The 19,044-nt window shown below is 38.5% G+C and overlaps 1 protein-coding gene across 3 annotated transcripts in view; it reads left to right on the top strand.

Annotated features, from left to right (window-relative positions):
- FRMD4B (FERM domain containing 4B) overlaps nucleotides 1-19,044 on the top strand; it is a 291,444-nt gene that overhangs the window by 175,710 nt on the left and 96,690 nt on the right. For all 3 annotated transcript variants that reach the window (XM_042451936.1, XM_042451935.1, XM_042451934.1), the window contains 2 exons: nucleotides 10,846-10,902; nucleotides 11,938-11,960. In XM_042451936.1, coding sequence (XP_042307870.1) covers nucleotides 10,846-10,902; nucleotides 11,938-11,960 — 80 coding nt within the window. The remainder of the gene's footprint in view (nucleotides 1-10,845; nucleotides 10,903-11,937; nucleotides 11,961-19,044) is intronic.

Below are 19,044 nucleotides of genomic sequence, written 5' to 3'. Positions count from 1 at the left end.
CTTTTGACCTTTCTAAGATGTCAACACTCTTGTGCAGGCTCAGGTTCTGTCTTTTTATATTTTTATTACTTGGATTGCTCATTGGAAAGCTGGCATTTTTGCAAAGTGGTTTAGTTAGCTTTGCCTCTAAGAGATGTGGTCTCAAATGGTTATTCAGAGCAGTCTTATTTTACATTGGTACCTGAGACCAAATTACTTGTATATCACATTAACCATGAAAGTAAACATGGATTAATTGGTTGTGCTTTTTGTCTTTTCAAGTTAGGCTTGAAAAAGGAGGGAAATGAGCTTTTTCCAGCTGCTGTTCATGTATTTGTGTTCACTTGATTTATGACTTCATAATTCCATGTTACACCTCTGTTTTATTCCCAAGTACAAAACTGAAAGGCAAGGATTAGCATTTCACTTTCCTTGGCCAGTTCATTATTTCTTGGTCTCAGGTACTCGCCTGTTAAATTTCAAATTTGCAAGGAGAAAAAAGAAGTCCTGAAGAAAAGGAAATCAAGAGAGACTTAACTACACAAAGAAGGAGAGACATTAAATGCTGAGGTTTCTGAAATAGCAAATGCATTGGCCCTTTATGGGAAAGTATAGAATGGATAGCAGACGGTAAAAATCCATCATCTGCTCTGTGGTACCTGAGAACAACAAAATTCTTACTATCTATCTGGTGTTTTTCTCTCTTTCAAACAATTTGGACCCTAAAATAAGTACACCACTTTGTTTTCACACAAATTATCAGAGGTATACATGATGGTTGAAAAACAGCCTTGGTCTTAATTCTGTTTAATGCCTAATTAGGGCTCATTGACCTTTATTTATCTGAGCAAACTCTTTAGATGAGCCCTTAAGGATTCACTAACTCCAGAGTTCAACAAACCTTCCAGAACTATGTATGTCAGCAGAAATATTTAAATTATTTTCTTCAAAAAGTAAAGTCCAGTGGACACCAGTAGCCCTGAAGGATGTGTTGATGCTAGTTTGTGGAGAAGCATTAGGCATATCTTATCCTACTGCAAATATAACATGAAATGGTTATGACATCAGGAAGGGTTCTTTACATACGACAGAAATGTGGTGTGTTTATTGTAACCCTTATTTCCTAGTGAAACCTAGAAACAGCCATGAAACCGATAACTTCACCAACAAATAGCATTATCAGCTTATGTTGAAAACATAAGAAATAACCACCCAAAAGTGATTCAGTGGCCTCAAATATCCCTACTAAAAAGTAAAAGTTTATTCTGTTCTGAATCATACTGTGCACTCTATCTTGCAGCCATCTGATGATTGTTTTGCAGCAGATTGACAAAATTTGGATATAATCCTAAACATTATGAGAACAGATCAGCATGATGTGTATGCCACAGGCCAACCTCATGGTATCCTACCCCCAATTCCAACCTGTTTCTGCCCCCAGGCCAATGTGGCAATGAGCAGGTATTCACACATCCACCCATGTTGCTGTTGCAGCCATGCAACCCCTTACCTGGTGCCGCTGTCGCATTCCCTGGGAAGGCCCCACTGCAGACCATAGTTCTAGAAAATGGACACCTAGCCACACCCACATCACTGCCCCCCCCCCCAACATCATAGGCCATGACTTGGGCCTCCCCAGGGAACATGACAGCAGTGGTAGGTAATGGGGTGCGTGGCCACATGACTGCAAACACCCAGTTTAAAAAGACTGGGGATAATGGCATTTTGGGCAAGGGTTGGTCCTAAACTTCCGGATCAGCATCCAGCCTGGCCAATGCCAGCTTGCGGTTGTTGACCTGCATTGTCTGAACAGTTGAGCATGGGCCTTTTGGCCTGTGAGTTCAGCCCTGTTGTCTCCATCTAAACTTGTGCATTTCCCTTTTGCATCCTGCCCAACATTTAACCATCATTTTCTGTGTCATCTAGAAAGGTGGCTTGTTTTCAGAAACCACAGTTAAGTCTAAACACCACAGAAGATTCAACACTGAACTAGATACTCCAAAAAACAAGTTTTGAGCTCTTTGTGGAGGACGTATAATGTTGCTTATTGATATAAATTGTAGTAATAGATCAGGCAGTTCCTGAAGTACTATTCCTTTTCTTTAGGATATTGACTTTTGGTAAGAAACCTTCCTGTCCATTCATACTATTAGTGTTGCATCCAACACAGCCGGTGGAACAGATGGACAAAAACCACCTAAATGTATTCAACCTTGTTTTCTCCTGGTTGTAAAATTTTGATTTCAATTGAGTATTTAGTTATTACATTTAGGCCCCATACAGACAGACCAAAATAAAGCTGCTTCGGGTCACTTTGGAGGTATGCTGTTTCAATGATGCATGCATACTAAGAGTCCGGAAGCTGCACCAAAGCTGCACTCCAGTCTTTAGGACTGAATTGTGGCTTTGACGTGGCTTCTGGACTCTTAGGACGCATGCATCACTTAAACAGCATACCTCCAAAGTGACTCGAAGCAGCTTTATTTTGGCCTGTCTGTATGGGGCCTGAGTTTCAGTTATTAAATAATTGGTCAATAAAATATATTGAGAGATCCAACATGTGCCCACTTTTTGTCCAGTTTTATCTTCTCTCTATTTCAGTTTATTAAGATAGTTTCAGAAGAGAATCAAGAAACTCAGATCTGGAGAGTTTGTTGCATCTAACTTGGTAGATCTTCTTACTATTTTCTATTTTAAAAAAAAAAAAATCTTCCCTTAGCCTATACCCGAAAGTGTCTTTTGTTTGTTCCAACATAGGAAGTGTAAGATGACTCTTGATATTTTATTCATTTATTTCTCTTTGAGATGAAATCTTGTTTTGAGGTAAGCATAGCACTGGGATTTCTTGTCTGTCATCCACTGAATTTTTTATAAGGCTGCTATGTGCTGAACTGTCAAGCTTACCAGTGCTCTTTGCATGCTTAATATAGGCTTATATTTTCAGTCCAGGTGGAAGGCTGCTGTAAGGGGATGCCAAATAAATGTGTAAATTAGTAGTATGGAGCACTGAACTCCAAATTACTATTTACAAGCAAAATATTAAATCAAGGAAAGGGAGTGAATCTACAGAAATGCTGACTAGAATAAAACTTTTCTTTCTTTGTAAAACCATCTTTCTCCCTGAGTGTAAGTGGATTCTTATCTCTTACAGACTGGTCAAGTTGGAGGTGGCAGAGTAATATGGAGTTGATTTCCCCTCTTAAATCTTTACATGAGTCCATAGCCCCATGAAAGCCACCAGATGCCCATGCTGAAAACAGCTTGTTTCCGTTGATTTTTTTTTAATACGACAGCTTGTTAAAACAGATATGACTCAAACCAAACCTACATAGAAACTATGTACTGCATATTATAACCAACTACAGGCAATCTTTGTTGTTGTGTGCCTTCAAGTCGTTTCCAACTTATTATGATCCTAAGGTGAACCTATCTCAGGGTTTTCTTGGCAAGTTTCTTCAGAGTGGCTTTACCATTGGCATCCTTTGCAGATGAAAGAGTATGACTTGCCCAAATTCACCCAGTGGGATTCCATCTCTGAACTGGGATTTGAACCCTGGTCTCCAGAGTCATAGTCCAGTGCTCAAACTGCTACACCATGCTGGTCCTCGGGTATATGTAATTTGCCACAAATAGAAATAGCAGAATAGAAGTGTATGCATTCATCATATGAGACACTTGTATAATATACATTGTACATGAAGCTTTGGGGGTTTTGCCTGGAACCAGAAAAGTTACTTTATTGGATTGTAGCTATGCTGACTATGGCTATCATTTGTCTATGATGACTGGGAGATTCTGGAATTAGAGTTCTAAAAGTAACTTTCCTAATCTATTAATGGACGTTATAGTAGATTTGTAAAGCTTTCCTCATCCTAAATGTGCTGTTTTGTGGAAGAATAGTGCTTCAGTACAGTTGAGATCTTTTTTGAACAATATTTGCCTTATAAAAATTATGAGGTTTATGTGTGCCTCCCTATCAAATATGGTCGTCTGAATCAAGAAGTTCTGGGATTTTTGTTTGTTTGGAGTTTATCAAACAAGAGGAATTGGAAGTATAATTCGATGGCAATCTGGATGCAATCATGGAGTTTAATGTTATTGCGTGATAGCCCACTACACACAAATTTGGGCAATGGGAAGTCAGTCCGAACGCAATCATGTGGTTTCACGTTATTGCGTGATAGACTGCCACACGCAAATTCAGGCAATGGCATGCTATTTTTGGGCAATGGGGAGCCAGTTCAAATGCAATGCGTATTCATGTAATTGCACGAAACTAGCGACTTTAAGTGAATGCGTTTTGGTCCCACTTTCTTTTCATTCGAATTTAAGAGAAATTCCTCCCATTTGATAAACTCTTTTGTTTGTTTTGCCTTTTAAAATATTTAAAGTAAATGGTATAAGATTTTATTGTGCATGTGGACATTTTTATGGATGAATGAGTATTTTTAAAAAGGCTATCTTTCCTAATAACTCACACTGATACTTGGCATATGTCAAAAAACATGTACTGGAAAAGACAGTGCAGTGTTAACGATACTAATCATAATTCTCATATTGGCATTGCTGATTTTTTTTTCATCTACAAAAAGTACTACATAAGAAGCAGTTACATAGCACTCCAAGGAAATAAACGTGTATTAGGATGGTTTTCCTTATCATGGGCTGAAGCATGGACTTGTATAATCAGGTTTTACATAACTTACATAACTAGGTTTTTGTGAAGGTCTCATTTTTTAGAAAGGAGTCTTTTTCCCTTTAAGAGCCATGAAGCAAGAAGATATTCAACTGATAGGGTTTGTCACTAAAAGCAAGTTCTAAAATGCCATAACGCTACTAAGGACATATGCATTTTGTCAGAGTGAAATTTGTGGGACTATATTCTGTAACTTGTTAATGGCATTTTGTTGTTCTTATCTTGTTGTTTTTATAATGATCCTCAACATTTGTGTGCAGACTCTCTGAGTCAAGATCGTTGAGCCTTTTAAGGCACAAGCCATATAGGTTATCATGGGAAAGCTCTCTTGTTTAAGCTTCTTCTCCTAAAAGAGTGAGTAGGATTAACAAAGAGCAAGATAAAAGAGAGCCAGCATAATGTAGTGTTGAGCATTGAACTATGACTCTGGAGACCATGATTTGAATCCCCAGTCATCCATGGAAACCACTGACCTTGGGCAAGTCATATTCTGCCAGCCTCAAAGACAAACCTCCTCCGAACAAATCTTGCCAAGAAATCCCCGAGATAGGGTTGCCATAGGTTTGGTTGCCATAAGTTGGAAAAAGACTTGAAGGCACACAACAAAGATAAAAGGCCTGAGTGTGTGGAATGATTGGCTGTTAGAACATGCATCTTAAACAACAAAAAGGAATAATAAAGAAAGGTCTGGGGCAAAAGTATTCTTCCATTACTACTGAGATTTTTTCAGAACACTTTTTTAAAAACCCTACAAACTGCATGAAGTGATAGAACATATATACTTCATATCTGACTAGGATGGACCAGCTTGTTGAACAATAAAAGGTGGGATTTATACCATTGTGAAGAATATAATTGCTTGATTCCACTCTTACCTGTGTCAGAAGACTTCCTGGCTCCTAAGTTTGACTTTCTCCTTTTTCCTTTTTGCTTCTCCTATGCTCCCATCTGTTGGACCATTTTATGAATGTAAGACTCTTACATTATGCATTAATATGCACAGGTTCCCATGGAACCTTTTTACTAGTGTCTTGAGTTTTAAATTTATGTCTACTTGGATTGATGCCATCGAACTACATGGTCCCTGGGGCTGTTCCTGTGTCTGGTTATAGAATATCTAAATATGCACCTATTTTCTTTTAGAAAGTTATGCCATCTTGTCAACTTTCTCTTGGGAATGTTTATTTGCAAAAAAACACCAGTACAGGGATTCCTGCACCTAAGACAGTAGTATCATGGAAAGTGGAGGGTTTTGATCACTGTGGATTTTCTCATCATGGCAACATTTTAGCTTGAGAAACTGAGGGGGATGAAATTCTCTTTCTACACTATTAAAAGGAAGTGACTTAGAAATAATACAATTTGATAAGATGCTTTAACTGTCATGGCTCATTGCTATAGAATTCTGGAATTTGTAGTTTTGTGAAATATTTAGCCTTCTCCGATGATGATGATGATGATGATGATGATGATGATGATGATGATGATAAAGTATTTATTTATATTCTGCACCTTCCCTTTTGAGAACTGAGGCGGGTAACAACAGAGGTTAATACAATACTAAATAATCAAACAAAACGAACCCCCAAATCCCCCCAACCCTCACCCTCTCTCCCTAAATAAAATTACCACAATAAAACCATATATAAATATAGATCACAATAGAAAGTTAAAATAAATTAACACATGGCGGCAGTGATGAGATTTAATCAGAGAATCAGACTTGTTCTATTTTGGACAAAGGTCATTCTGGGAAGGCCCGCTGGAAAAGAATTGTTTTTATTGCCTTTTTGAAAGCCTCAGGGGAGGTTATCTGGCGAGTCTCTTCCAGCAGGTCATTCCAGATTTTTGGAGCAGCAACGGAGAAGGTCCATTGAGAGCTCTGGTTCCACAACAGACTATGAATCCAAGGATTCCATATCATTAGCCATGGCAGTTAAAACAATGTCGAACTGCATTATTTCTGCAGTGCCGATGCAGCCTAGGTTTCACATTCAAAGTAGTAAAAGTATTTCTCCATATATTCTTTCAAGTCATGCTTAAACTGTTTATAAGAATGTTTGAATGATGTGGATATGTCTCATCTTCTGATACTTTCCATGCCAAAGGACTACCTCTGCCAATACTAATACTGATGCTACTCATCAGAGCAAAGATCTGCTCCTTTTTCGGCTGGCGAAAAGCCAGCTTTTACCACCCCACAGTGGTTTAAAGCCAGCCATATAAACGCTGCACCATCAGAGCGCCTTGAAGCTGCCCATGTCTAAACAACTATGTGGCTTCAAGACATCTTGGGAGTGTGCAGTGTCTAAATGCCATGCCCCCATACTGCCTGGAAGGTGGCTTTACTGGGCAGTCTGTTTTGGCCCTTAGTTGGTTTTAATAATTATATTCTGATTTTTTTTAATTCCTGTGTGGGAAAATGTTGGCAATGGCAGCTCTTTGGCACTTGCCTTCAAAGGAGTGCCAAGAGGAATTGGGCTGTGAAGGATTTGAATAACACATTTGTATGTCAGCTTTTCTGGGTTAAAAGCAAGCAAATTTATCACACCAAAATTAAAGGCTAAATCACTGCTAACACAGGCCCAAAGCCACCAGCAAAAGGAGCACTAAAAAAATGCTCCTGCCAGTAACTCATTTGGGATCATGTTGGCGGTCCACTTCGAGAGTGGACTGTCTGCTCACTGTGGTTCCTGGCAGATCAGTGACCGATCAGGGTTGGAGCAGGCAGAGGCCACTCCAAGCCACTGGTCTGCTTCACCCCATGGTCACCTTTTTCTTTTCTTTGCCTTTTCAACCTTTTTTAATGTGTGCATTTTCTTAACTCCACCAATGCCTGGTCACTTCCCCTACGCTTTGGACAGCTACCATTTACTGTAGCGTCTTCCTCATTCATCCAGCCTTTAGGCTGAGCACAGTTACACCTGCTGGAAGTTTGAAAGATTTTTGACATTACTTTGCTTTGTCTTTTACATCCTTTGTTACATGCCCCTAAGTTCTAGCTTTAGCTTATACATGGGTCATATAAAAATCCACAGTTTGACCCTAAAACCTGTCGACTTATACATGAGGTGGATATATAATTGAGTATATATAGTGTCTATTCCTTTCTAAACCCGTGCTCTGAGAAATTTCTCTCCTGGGTTAAGCACCAGCCACAGGTTGTGGCTTATTTATCACTTCAGTCACTATTTGTCACTACATGTCTTAGTATTAACTTTAAAACAGCTGTCTTACATGCGGAAGAACCTGACTATTTGACTATCACTTCATGAGATGAGGTTTCAAATCTGCATTCAGCCATGAAGACCTACTGGGTGACCTTCAGTAAGTCATACCCCTTCAGCCTCAGAGTCAATGGCAAACTCTTTCTAAAGAAATCTTGGCAAGAAAACCCCATGATATGGTCAACATAAGTTGAAGTCAACTTGAAAATACATTATATCATATATGCTGAATCTATTGCAGTGGGGTTTAGCACATTGGGTAGTTTTGTTTTTTTAAATGTTAGGCTGAACACCAGAACAGATTTACAGCCCCACAAACATTCTATATCTTCCGACGTTTTACAGACGAAAAATGGGGTATGTGAGTTCAAGCCAAGTTTGGCAAAGATGACAAAAGTTATTAATGAGGAAGAACATACAAGCTAGAATAGGTTACAGCAGATTGCTTTTGCCTAAGCCTAATGGGCAAAGCAAGATTCTGTTCTCTCTTCTCCCCCCCCCCCCCCCGTTCTGAAGCCAAAGTGGGAAAGTGGAAGGAGGAGGGAGAAACTGGGACGTTTTAAAAAATATCTGAAAAAGTGGAATGACAGAAGATTAGGTGGGGCTGTCCCTGCCAAATCTGGATAGTTGGGGAGAGGGGGAATATGTCATGGAAATACATTCCTCACCCCTAATAGTGGACACTCAATATAGAGAAGATCATCATGGAGGAGAGGGGCCATATGTCACTGTTTACAGACTACATACATATTCAGCATAATGATAAGCACTGTATAGAGTTGTGTCACTAAATCTTTGGGCTTTAGCATTATTTACAACAAAACCAGAAAATCTCAAAAATAAAAGTTTTCCATTTGAAAATAAAGGTTTCCCATTGTTTCACCCCTTTCTAGCCCATATCTTACTGAACATTATATGAGGCAAACACAGACAATTAAGTTAAATACATACATAAGTGTTTGCATGAAATGAGTCGCAAGTGCCAAGGTTAAACAGCAACAGCAGCAACACTATCAAAAATGCTTTTACATGTTTTAGGACAATCTTTGTATCACTGTTTATATATTTAAAAATCCACAAGGAATTACATAGGAATTGCTCAAGCCTGAGCTTTTTTCATATGGTTTACACATATGAAGCTACCTTAGGTTGAGCCGGACTCTTGATTCATCTAGTCCAGTATTGTCAACTCTGACTGACGCTGACTCTCAGACAGAATTCTTTATGTGGAGATCTGTGGAATTCTCTGGTGGTCTCCTGTCCAAACACTATTGGGCTTGAGCCTGCCTAGCTTCTGAAATCAGATGAGATGGATGTTTTCAGGACTATATACAGTGGCACATTTTTCAGCATCTGGTATTTCCAAGTGACCTTCCACACAAGTATTAACCAGTTCTGACTCTACTTAGTTTCCAAGATCTAGTGTGACGGGATGTGTTATTTCTGTATCTATTTTATTTTCTGCAACCAAATCTTTCTCAATAATGGATAAGTTACCTTACGTGTCGTTGATGGAGTTATGGGCAATGTTTGTAATTTTCTCTTTCCACCTGAAATAAATACTGAAAACTAAAGTGGGCAGCATGTTAGACTTTGGATCGAAAAGATCTGGGTGTATATTTCTATTCAACCATGTACTCTCCCATGTAACATAATCTTAAGCATTTTTTCCTCTTTATCCAACTCTGTGAAATTTATTTTCTCCAGTATGGTGTAATGGTTAAGTGCTGAAGTAAGAGTCGAGGAGACTAGGGTTCAAATCTCCACTCAGACCTGGAAATCTACTGGGTGACCTTGAACAAGTCACAGTTTCTCACTCTTATAGGAAGACAGTGAGAAACCTTCTCCAAATAAACCTTGCCAATGAAGCCCTATGATAATTTTACCATAAATCAGAGCTGATTTGAAGACATATAACATCAACAGGGGGCATGAAATTTTGTTTAAAGATGCTGTTATCCATAATGCCTCAGATGCCAGCTTTTGACTTCTAAATTCTGGCCAAGGAGAGGTGTAGAACTGGAACTGGAAGAGAAACTAGCAGCAGAAAGTCATTTTGGTATATTCTGAAGTTTACTGGCTATTCAGTTCTGAGTCTTGTTTACCTGCTGGGAAGGGAATTATACTGCTCAAATGAGTAAAATAGTGAACACTTGGCAACCACTGCAGCTCATTGCCTTGTAGCTTCTGTCTAACATTTGTAAAATAGCAATTAGCAATCTATCCAGCAGGTGAAAAGTTTAAGGGCTTAAGAAGACATTCTGCACATTCAAAAGTACTGTATTATTAATCTTAGTTAATTTGCAAAAACTTCATCACATGTCTCAACATAATGTGTTCTGCTTTCATTCAAATTTTACTTCCTATGTTGAAACATACTAATAACCCAAGTCCCTTAAGCATCATCCAAAAAAGAGAATGAAGCCTTATGCACGTTTGTCCCATTGAGCACAGTGGGGACTGACGTCCAAGTCAAACTTCATCAGATTTCTGTGTGTATGTGTGTGTGTGTTTACTTAAAACTGAGCAATCTCGGTTGACAGAAGTGTGTTGGCAGAGAATTCAATTGAGTCAGTGCAGTTCAACAGAGCTTGCAAACCTGTAGGGTGCAAATGTACTACATTTACAAGGGGAAGTTGTGATTCATCAGAGATTGCAGGCAATCCACATGTCAACTTTCCTCTTTTTTTTCTCACACACCTTTCTTTTTTGCAAAGTGACTTTTCTAGTTGTCCATTTTAAATCTTATTCTATTATCCAGCTCTGCAGCTCAAATTACAACCACCCTTTCTGCTGTAATGGTATGATCTGCAACTGAAGGAAAACCAGTGGTGCTGACCAGTGACAGACTAACAGATTCAGCAGCAATGGGGGGTGGGAATTGATCCAGCACAGCCGACTTTGGCTGTGTCAACTAAACACTTTTCCTCCTTATTTGAACAGGGGCATATTGAGGTGGAAAGTGAGACAGTCTTCAGATTAGCTGCTTTGATTTTACAGGTAAGATTTCTCCCAAATTACTATGTGTTTATTTTAATTTGCAATGTATTTTCTAAAATGCCTATAGTTCCCAAACTTTTCTGTAGTTGTTTGCATGTATTTGATATATTACAAATGTATGCATTTTAGTAAAACAAATATAAATCTGTGGTTCAGGTGTCCAAATTGGGACACCTGTCATTATACTAAGCCCAAGCAAGCAAAGATGTATGCATGTGAGTAGGAGGACTATGATGTAAAATGCATTTAGGGTGGGTACAGGAGGTGGATAGAGTTATTTGAATCAATTGTTGCTTCATGTTTCTAAGGTAATTATGTATTTTTCCATAATGCAAATAATAGGTAGATGTCTTGGGTACTGGAAAAAGTATTTCAAATAGAGAAAAAGATGATGCTGAACTGCAGAGACTTTAAACTTCTTTCTTCAGTTCCAAAAAGCCTAAACTGAAATGTAATTTCATTTTTAAAATGATATTTTTAAAACCTTGGCATTGTGAATCAGTTTCATCTTTCTTAAAACACCACAGTTGGTTTTTCAGTTTGCAGTCCTTGTCATTATTGGCATTTCACCACATTTTTACATTTCTTCCTCTGTTTATTTTCCTCAGCAAGACACTTTGATTTTCATTGAAAAAATTCCTCAGCAAACTGATTATGGCTTTGACATTTGAACATTTGTGTTGTTTTGATTCAACCCAGATTTGATTCAACCTAAGGCTGGCCTTTCCTTGATTTCACTTTCTATATTAGCTGAAGATACCAAGGATGGGCTTTTGTTGCTGTGTGCCTTCAAGTCATTTCTGACTTATGGCTACCCTAAGGTGAACTTATCATAGGGTTCTCTGAGGCTAATTCTTTTCCAAGAACAGTCTTTTTTTTTTTTAAAGTAGCTAGGAAAAACTAATGAAATCCTAATGATCAGAGTTTGGTGAGTGATGTGGGTTAGGTTTTTCTTGAAGCTGCTATTTATGCAAAAAAATAAATTTAACTCAAAAGAAACAGCATTTTAACATCATTCATTTCTCCCACTTATAGGAAGCTAAAGGAGACTATTCAAGGTAATTACATTCATTTTTAAAATATATATCTATATTAGTATACAAGGTGATTGTGCTCTGTTTAGTTTGCATTCCATTATTGAACTGGTTGTTTTTCTAACTGGAAATTGGGGCAGGAGAGAGTGAAACAAGTGCAGTAACTGGAGCGAAATCACTGCCCCAGACAGGCTGGGCCACAGGGATGTGATTCTTTTGTGAATGGGTGTGAATCTAGCTGTTTTCTTTCAGAGTGCCACAGCCTGCTTGCCTACATGAGCTAATCTTTAATAAGGTGGAACTTGAGTAAACAATTGCAGCCTTTTCTAACAGGATCCTCTGCAGTAAAGTTCCTTTATTTATTTTTTCCATTTTTTAAAAAAAAGCCTCCAGTGTTCCTAATGACACCACTTTTGGATAGCCTTGATTTGTGTCCAGAAATATGAACTTTGTCAGCTGCCTGCTATGGAGATCAATGTGCAGCATTTCTTTTGTTGCTACCCCACAGGGGCCTCACCCATCATGCTCTTGACCTGACAGTTGTATTATAGCTTGGGAGAGACTTTGAGCTTGTTGGATCTAGCTCTCACTGACTTGATCCATAAACTGAACAGCCTTCACCCTGTGTGACCCCATCCTACCTGTTAAACCCAACCACCTTTGTGCAGTTACAAGCCAGAAGGAAAGGAAAAACAAATAAAAAGGAAGTTGTGTTTCAGAGAGACAAAGAACTTAATTAGTAGTGGCTCACTGAACAAATGGATATTTGGAAGGTTAGTTTTAACTGTTAATGTTTTACTCCTTGCCTGCCTTTCAACAAAGAAAAAATTGTGTGACTTGAACTACAAACACTTCAGGTACATAGAAGCCTAGTGTGCATTGCCATACTTACATAGGAGTTGTTGTCATGTCCATCATGAGTAATACTTGTCCAGTGACAGGAGCTAACTAATTAAAGGTGGGTTCAGGAGGTAAGGGAGAAGATGTTGTGGAGTTCCACCTGGTGGCACTTTTCACTGTCTTAACTTCACCAATGTAAAGTGCCAGTGTTTTCAGCCTTGTTTGTAGGTGTTATCACCCTTAATTGTTACTTCTCTTATGAAATATCCAGTGACTGCTCAATTCTGGCAACACTACAATAGACCTAAGAGATTTTGCATTTCCCAGCTATTTCTTTGGGGCTCTTTTTAAATTAGGCCAGTAGTTCCAATGGGGTGAATTCTGTTCAATGATTTTTAGCTCCATTATTATTATTATTATTATTATTATTATTATTATTATTATTATTAACCTTTATTTATAAAGCGCTTTAAATTTACACAGCGCTGTACATGCAATCTTTTTAATTAGACAGTTCCCTGCCCTCAGGCTTACAATCTAAAAAGACATGACATAAAAGGAGAAGGGAAAGGTGGTGGGGCTAGGAGGCTAATACATATAAAGTACATAGCAATACAGGAAATGGTTCGATAAAACAGGCATCAAAAGAACATCAAATAGCAAGCGACAATTATGCAATGCCTGGGAACGCTTCTCTGAACAGGATGGTCTTCAACTCCGTTTTGAAGCTGGTTAAAGAAGTGATGGCTCTTGCTTGTGGGGGAAGAAGGGTCCAGGAGTAATGTTTTTAGTGTAAACATTTAACTTACACTTAAATGACAATTTAACATAAACTTAATACTGTATAGTGGGCCCTTGATATCCACTGGGATTTGTCTCCAAAATCCCCCATGGATACCAAAATCTGTGGATTCTCTAGTCCCATTAAATACAATGGTTTAGTAGAATGATGTCCCTTATATAAAATGGCAAAATCAAGGTTTGCTGTTTGGTCCCCCGTCCCCCCCCCCCCCCGCCAGTATTTTCAAACCATGGATGGTTGAATCCATGGATAAGGAATCTGGATTTAGAGGGCCAATTGTCGTTAATTTTCCCCTCTTCTAACAAAAGTCTCATTGAATTTGAGGGATTATCTAAAATTAACTAAATACACTAACCCTAAATACACTATTTCTGTTGCTGCCAAGAGTTTACATGTAGCCATTGTTATTGTTGTGTGCCTTCAGGTACTTTCAGACTTACGACAACCCTAAAGCAAACCTATCATGGGGTTTTCTTGGCAAGTTTCTTCAGAGGAGATTTGCCATTGCCATCCTCTGAGGCTAAGAGACTGTGACTTGCCCAAGGACACCCAATGGGTTTACCTGCCCAAGCCACAACCACTGTAGTTTTTAGAAAACATGGAAATAATAATGAGTATTCTGTTTTGACAGACACATAATTAGGAAAAGGAAAGGAAAAACAAATGCAGAGACTACAGTGTTTCTTTTTACTGTGCGTGAGATAGAAGGAACCTTTTTAGTGTATGCTTATACCAGAACTTGGAAGAAGTACTTTTGGGGACTATACTTCTTAGATGGAGCAAACTGTAATCCAAAAAGCTATTTTTTCCTAGTTTGAGCATTATTTCCCATTGATATCAACTACTACCCACACAGCGAAAATGTGTGAGGAGGGCCTTCTCAGTGACTGCTCTCAGGCACTGAAGGTTTGGGGGAAAGTGAAATGTAAAGAGTGCAATGCAATAAAATACAATGTAATGAAGGGGGCAAGGGGCATTTTTAGAATAGCTATTTGCATGACAAAAAACAACAACAACAAGACAAAGGGAGCTAAAGAGGTATACCGGAATCATATTTGGCACCAGCTCTGTTTCCTGTGTTGGCTCTGCCATTCAGTTGGTACATTTTGGGAATTAGTGGAGATCGCTGCATGGATTGGTACACTCCCTATATAACTTGCAGCAACTACAGTATATGCATTGAATCAAGTGTAGCTGACACCAAAACATCCTCCACCTGAAAATGTCATGATTGAGCAGTTGCTCGGTATTTTGTAAGAGAATGCAAGTAACAATTAAGGGTGATGATTTGTACAAGCAGGACTGAAAGCATTAGGTCTTTAAATTGGTAAGATTAAGTAATTAATCACAGATTAGAACTCTTAACTTTAATCTGATTTAATTCATGAAAGGATTTCCAATGCATCAAGGAAGCTACCATGCTGCATGCAAGTTGAGCAAGACTGTTAGCTTAAGTGGCAATCCCAATTCGGTATTTGAATCAGCAACTGCAAACTGAATACCACTAGCAAAATTGCTATGTCATGTCTATTGATTAATACAGGTTCAACTTGGAAAATTTCATTAAGTGTTTATATGTAGTGTTAAATTGTGTGTTTTTAAACAGTTTTAAAGTGGTATATAATTTTTGTATATCGTTTGCATCAGTACCTATGCTGATGGGTTGTTGTTTTGTTTTGCTTTTACTATATTTTATCCTGTTGTACAGCAGACCCTTACCTTATGCAGGGATTCTGGTGTGGCAGTGTGCCGGCATGCACGCACCATTTATTGTATTGTTGCGCAGCTTCAGCATAAGCTGAAAGCCGCATATAGTGTGCCTGCGTATGGCACAGGTACACTGCAGTTTGTTTGCAGTGGCTATGGCTAGTAGCCAGAAACATTTTAGATTGCATTCATACATTACTAGTACCAACAAGGATTAGTGGGGGAAGCACTTTCCCATGATGTATTCTTTTCAGTGTAGTGTACCAGCATTTGATACAGAAGCTGGAGAAGAGTTGATATTCAGTGCCAAAGACTAATTGATTCTGGTATGGTATGGGAGGAAGCTGGTTCCTTCCAGTGTCCATTAGTGGTAACGCATGAGTTGGTTCACAAATACAATTAATTTTATTGAGGTCAGTTCACATATTTATAAAATGCATAACATTTTAGATTGTCTAATGTTGTTTCATTGTCCATATCCTTTAGTTGCAGGGTAGGACTATAAATGTTTAAACAAACAAATAAATAGTCAAACTGCCAGATATCATATGTTAAGAAATCAAGTGATTTTAAGATAGTAGATAAAGAAAAGCCAGTCTGAAGTCGAAGGCTTTCATGGCTGGCATCCATAGTTGGTTTTTATTGGGGGGGGGGGTTTGAGGACTATGTTCTAGAAGAGTTTATTCCTGACTCCAGCTCAGACATTAGAAGGGCTGCCAGACCCAGAAAAACCCTTAGGAGTGAAGACAAACAACCACCCAAAGGGTCAAAGGAGTCACAGACAGAATAGGGAGACTGGTGGGGAAACACAGCCTTCAAATGATCTGAAAACTAACAAAAAAAAAATCCAGCAAATGCTGTGCTCAGCGAAAGACAGGAGAGACACTTTCATGGCTACAGGAGTTTACCACATAATGTGCAGCTGTGGACAAGTCTATATAGGAACCACCAAATGTAGTGTTCAGCTATGAATCAAGGAACACAAGAGACACTGCAGACTGTGTCAGCCAGAAAAATCAGCAGTAGCAGAACACTCTATGAACCATCCTGGGCATAAAATACTATTTTATGCCCATCAAAATTCTGGACTGTGCCAACAACTATCAGGTCAGAATGCACAGGAAAGCCATTGAAATCTGCAAACACCTAGACAACTTCAACAGGAAAGAAGAAACCCTTAAAATAAACAAAGTCTGGCTACCAGTCCTTAAAAACACCAAAATCAATGCCCAGCAAAATGCAAATGAAAACCACCCAGGGTCAGGGATTTTCCCAGCAAGCAATGGATCATTAATTAGATACTCTGACACCTTGCCATTGATCAACAGACCAACACCCAGATTAACATGTAAATCACTTCCTCTCAAACAAGGGTCACACAGTTTATGTACCCCACTCTCTTCCATGCTGGCATTCTCTGAAGATGCCAGCCACAGATGCTGCTGAAACGTCAGGAATAAACTCTTCCGGACCATGGCCACATAGCCCCCCAAAAAACCACAAAAAAAACTATAAAAGCCAGTCTAGCACCATAAGTTCAAGAATCAAGGGTCATCTTGTCCAACCCCCTGCCATGCAGGAATATACAACTAAAACACTCCTGAAAGATGCCCATCCAACCTTTGCTCAATCTCTAAGGAAGGAGACTCCACCATCCTCCACTGTCTTTTTCATTGTCCATCAGTTCTTACAATAAAGTGGTTTTCTATACTGTTTGGATGGAGTCACTTTTCTTATATTTTGATGCAAATTACTTTTTGTTTTTGTATCTGGAATAGCAGTAAACACGCTTCCTCCATTTTCTACATGATATACCTTCAGATATTTAAGGATAACTATTATGTCATCTCCCATTCTTCTCTTCTCCAAGCTAAACATGCTCAGTCCATTCATTTTTCATAGGGCTTGGTTTCTAGACCTTTGATTATCTTGGACACCTTTTAATATGTTTCAGCTTGTCAATATCATTCTTAAACTGTGGTGCCCAGAACTGGACACAGTATTCTGGGTGAGGTGTTGCCAAAGCAGGATGGCACTACTACTTCTCTTGATCTGGAAACTCTGTTGTACGCCGCTTTGATTGTGGTAACAAAAAGCGGGATATAAATTAAAGTTTTATTTATTATTTTATTTATGCTCCTGTCAATGCAGTCCAGAACTTAATTGGTGTTTTTGGTCCTCACACATCACACTCTGTTAACTTATGTTAGTCTGTGGTTGACTAAGACCCTTACGTATATTCATTTCACATGTACTGTTTTCTGGCCAGATGTTACCCATCCTATATTTGTGCATTTCATTTTTCCTAACTAGATGTAGTACTTTAGGCTTGATGCTAACATGGTTCTTAAATTTAGTGGTTTCTGTCGGAGTTCTGAGTTCAGTGTATCATTCTGTTCAGGCAAATAGTTCTTTGTTTTGTGTAACTACCTTTCCCCCACAGTTTTGGTGATATCAGGCCTGGACAATGGTTTAATGTCATCTTGGGATACCTTGAGACAATTGTAAGCATTCAGGATATTCTGGAAGCTGTTAGTAAACACAAGGTTATTTTGCCATATGTCAAGCTCCCCAGAGCACATCATGTTAAAACAGCAGCTGTGGGCAGCATGTGATCGCATGTGAAGTTTATCCTTCCCCATCCCTATCTCAGAGCATGTAACTTTCATTTATTTCTGAACAGATATGTTGCATGAGAGCATATGTCATTGCTTCTGGAAGGAGGGGTATAAGCATCTCTACCAAAAAAGAAGAACTAGGAAATGATGTTACACAGGGTGGCATGTTAATACTTAGGGCAACAGAGACTGAACAATTAGTTCCAATGTGCTTGATATCATTTAATCTCTGAGCATTTTTAAGCAGTTTTATTCCCTCCTGGAAGTAAAGTCTGGATGGAAATGCTGGGAGGATATAAATGAATAAAGCCAGGACATTTATAGTCCTTGTTAATTAAAAGATTCAGGCTCTTGCTCTACTATCCCACTGTTCCCAAGTTAACTATGTACAGGATTGGAGCCTTGATCAACATCCCAGTTGCAAAATGGCTCAGAAAGACGGTCTGAGACTTTTTTACCAAGCAAATATGGGAAAGAAGCTGGACAAGCAGGAGGGGAATCTACAAAATGATGTGCAGGTGAAGAATAGACAGAATCTTGGGGGAACAGTTGCTTGGAACAAACAATTATAGTAAATCAAAGTTGGGGGGAGAATTAAAAAGGAAAACTGTGTGAATTAACCTCAAACTATTGGATTTGGTTCAAGGATTAGAGTAATACAATAATCTAATTAGCAGAGAAGGGTTGATCTTTGAGTGATATTTCATAATGCAAGTATTATTAATTTGTTTTATTAAGTTAAGCATCAGTACTTCTGCCCTTTCACAATTAAATTAAGAAAATGTATCATTAATACAGCAGTACAAGCAGTTTAGAAAGTCTTACAGTTTTGCTCTGAAATAGTTTCCACACACTTTAGTATGGCTTATCCACTAGTAGGCATAGAGACTTAAATACTTATGTGGGGTGGTGGTGTTAATGGTTATTTACTGTATGTGACTAACAATTCCTTACGAAACACATAGTTGATCCAACAATAATACATAACAAATAATGTTAGAAAAATAAATTGTGACAGTCAATTGCTTTGAGAGCACAGGCTTGTTTATTTTTGTTCTGATGAGTTTTTCAATCAATTGTTTTCGTTTATTAAACAATCCTTGCAAAAATAAAATAAAATTGAATGGAGGGAGGATACTTG

Source organism: Sceloporus undulatus, chromosome 2, assembly GCF_019175285.1.
Source record: "Sceloporus undulatus isolate JIND9_A2432 ecotype Alabama chromosome 2, SceUnd_v1.1, whole genome shotgun sequence".
Classification (NCBI taxonomy): Eukaryota; Metazoa; Chordata; class Lepidosauria; order Squamata; family Phrynosomatidae; genus Sceloporus; species Sceloporus undulatus.
Note: the sequence above shows the minus strand (reverse complement) of the source record. Positions and strands in the feature narration are given on the sequence as shown.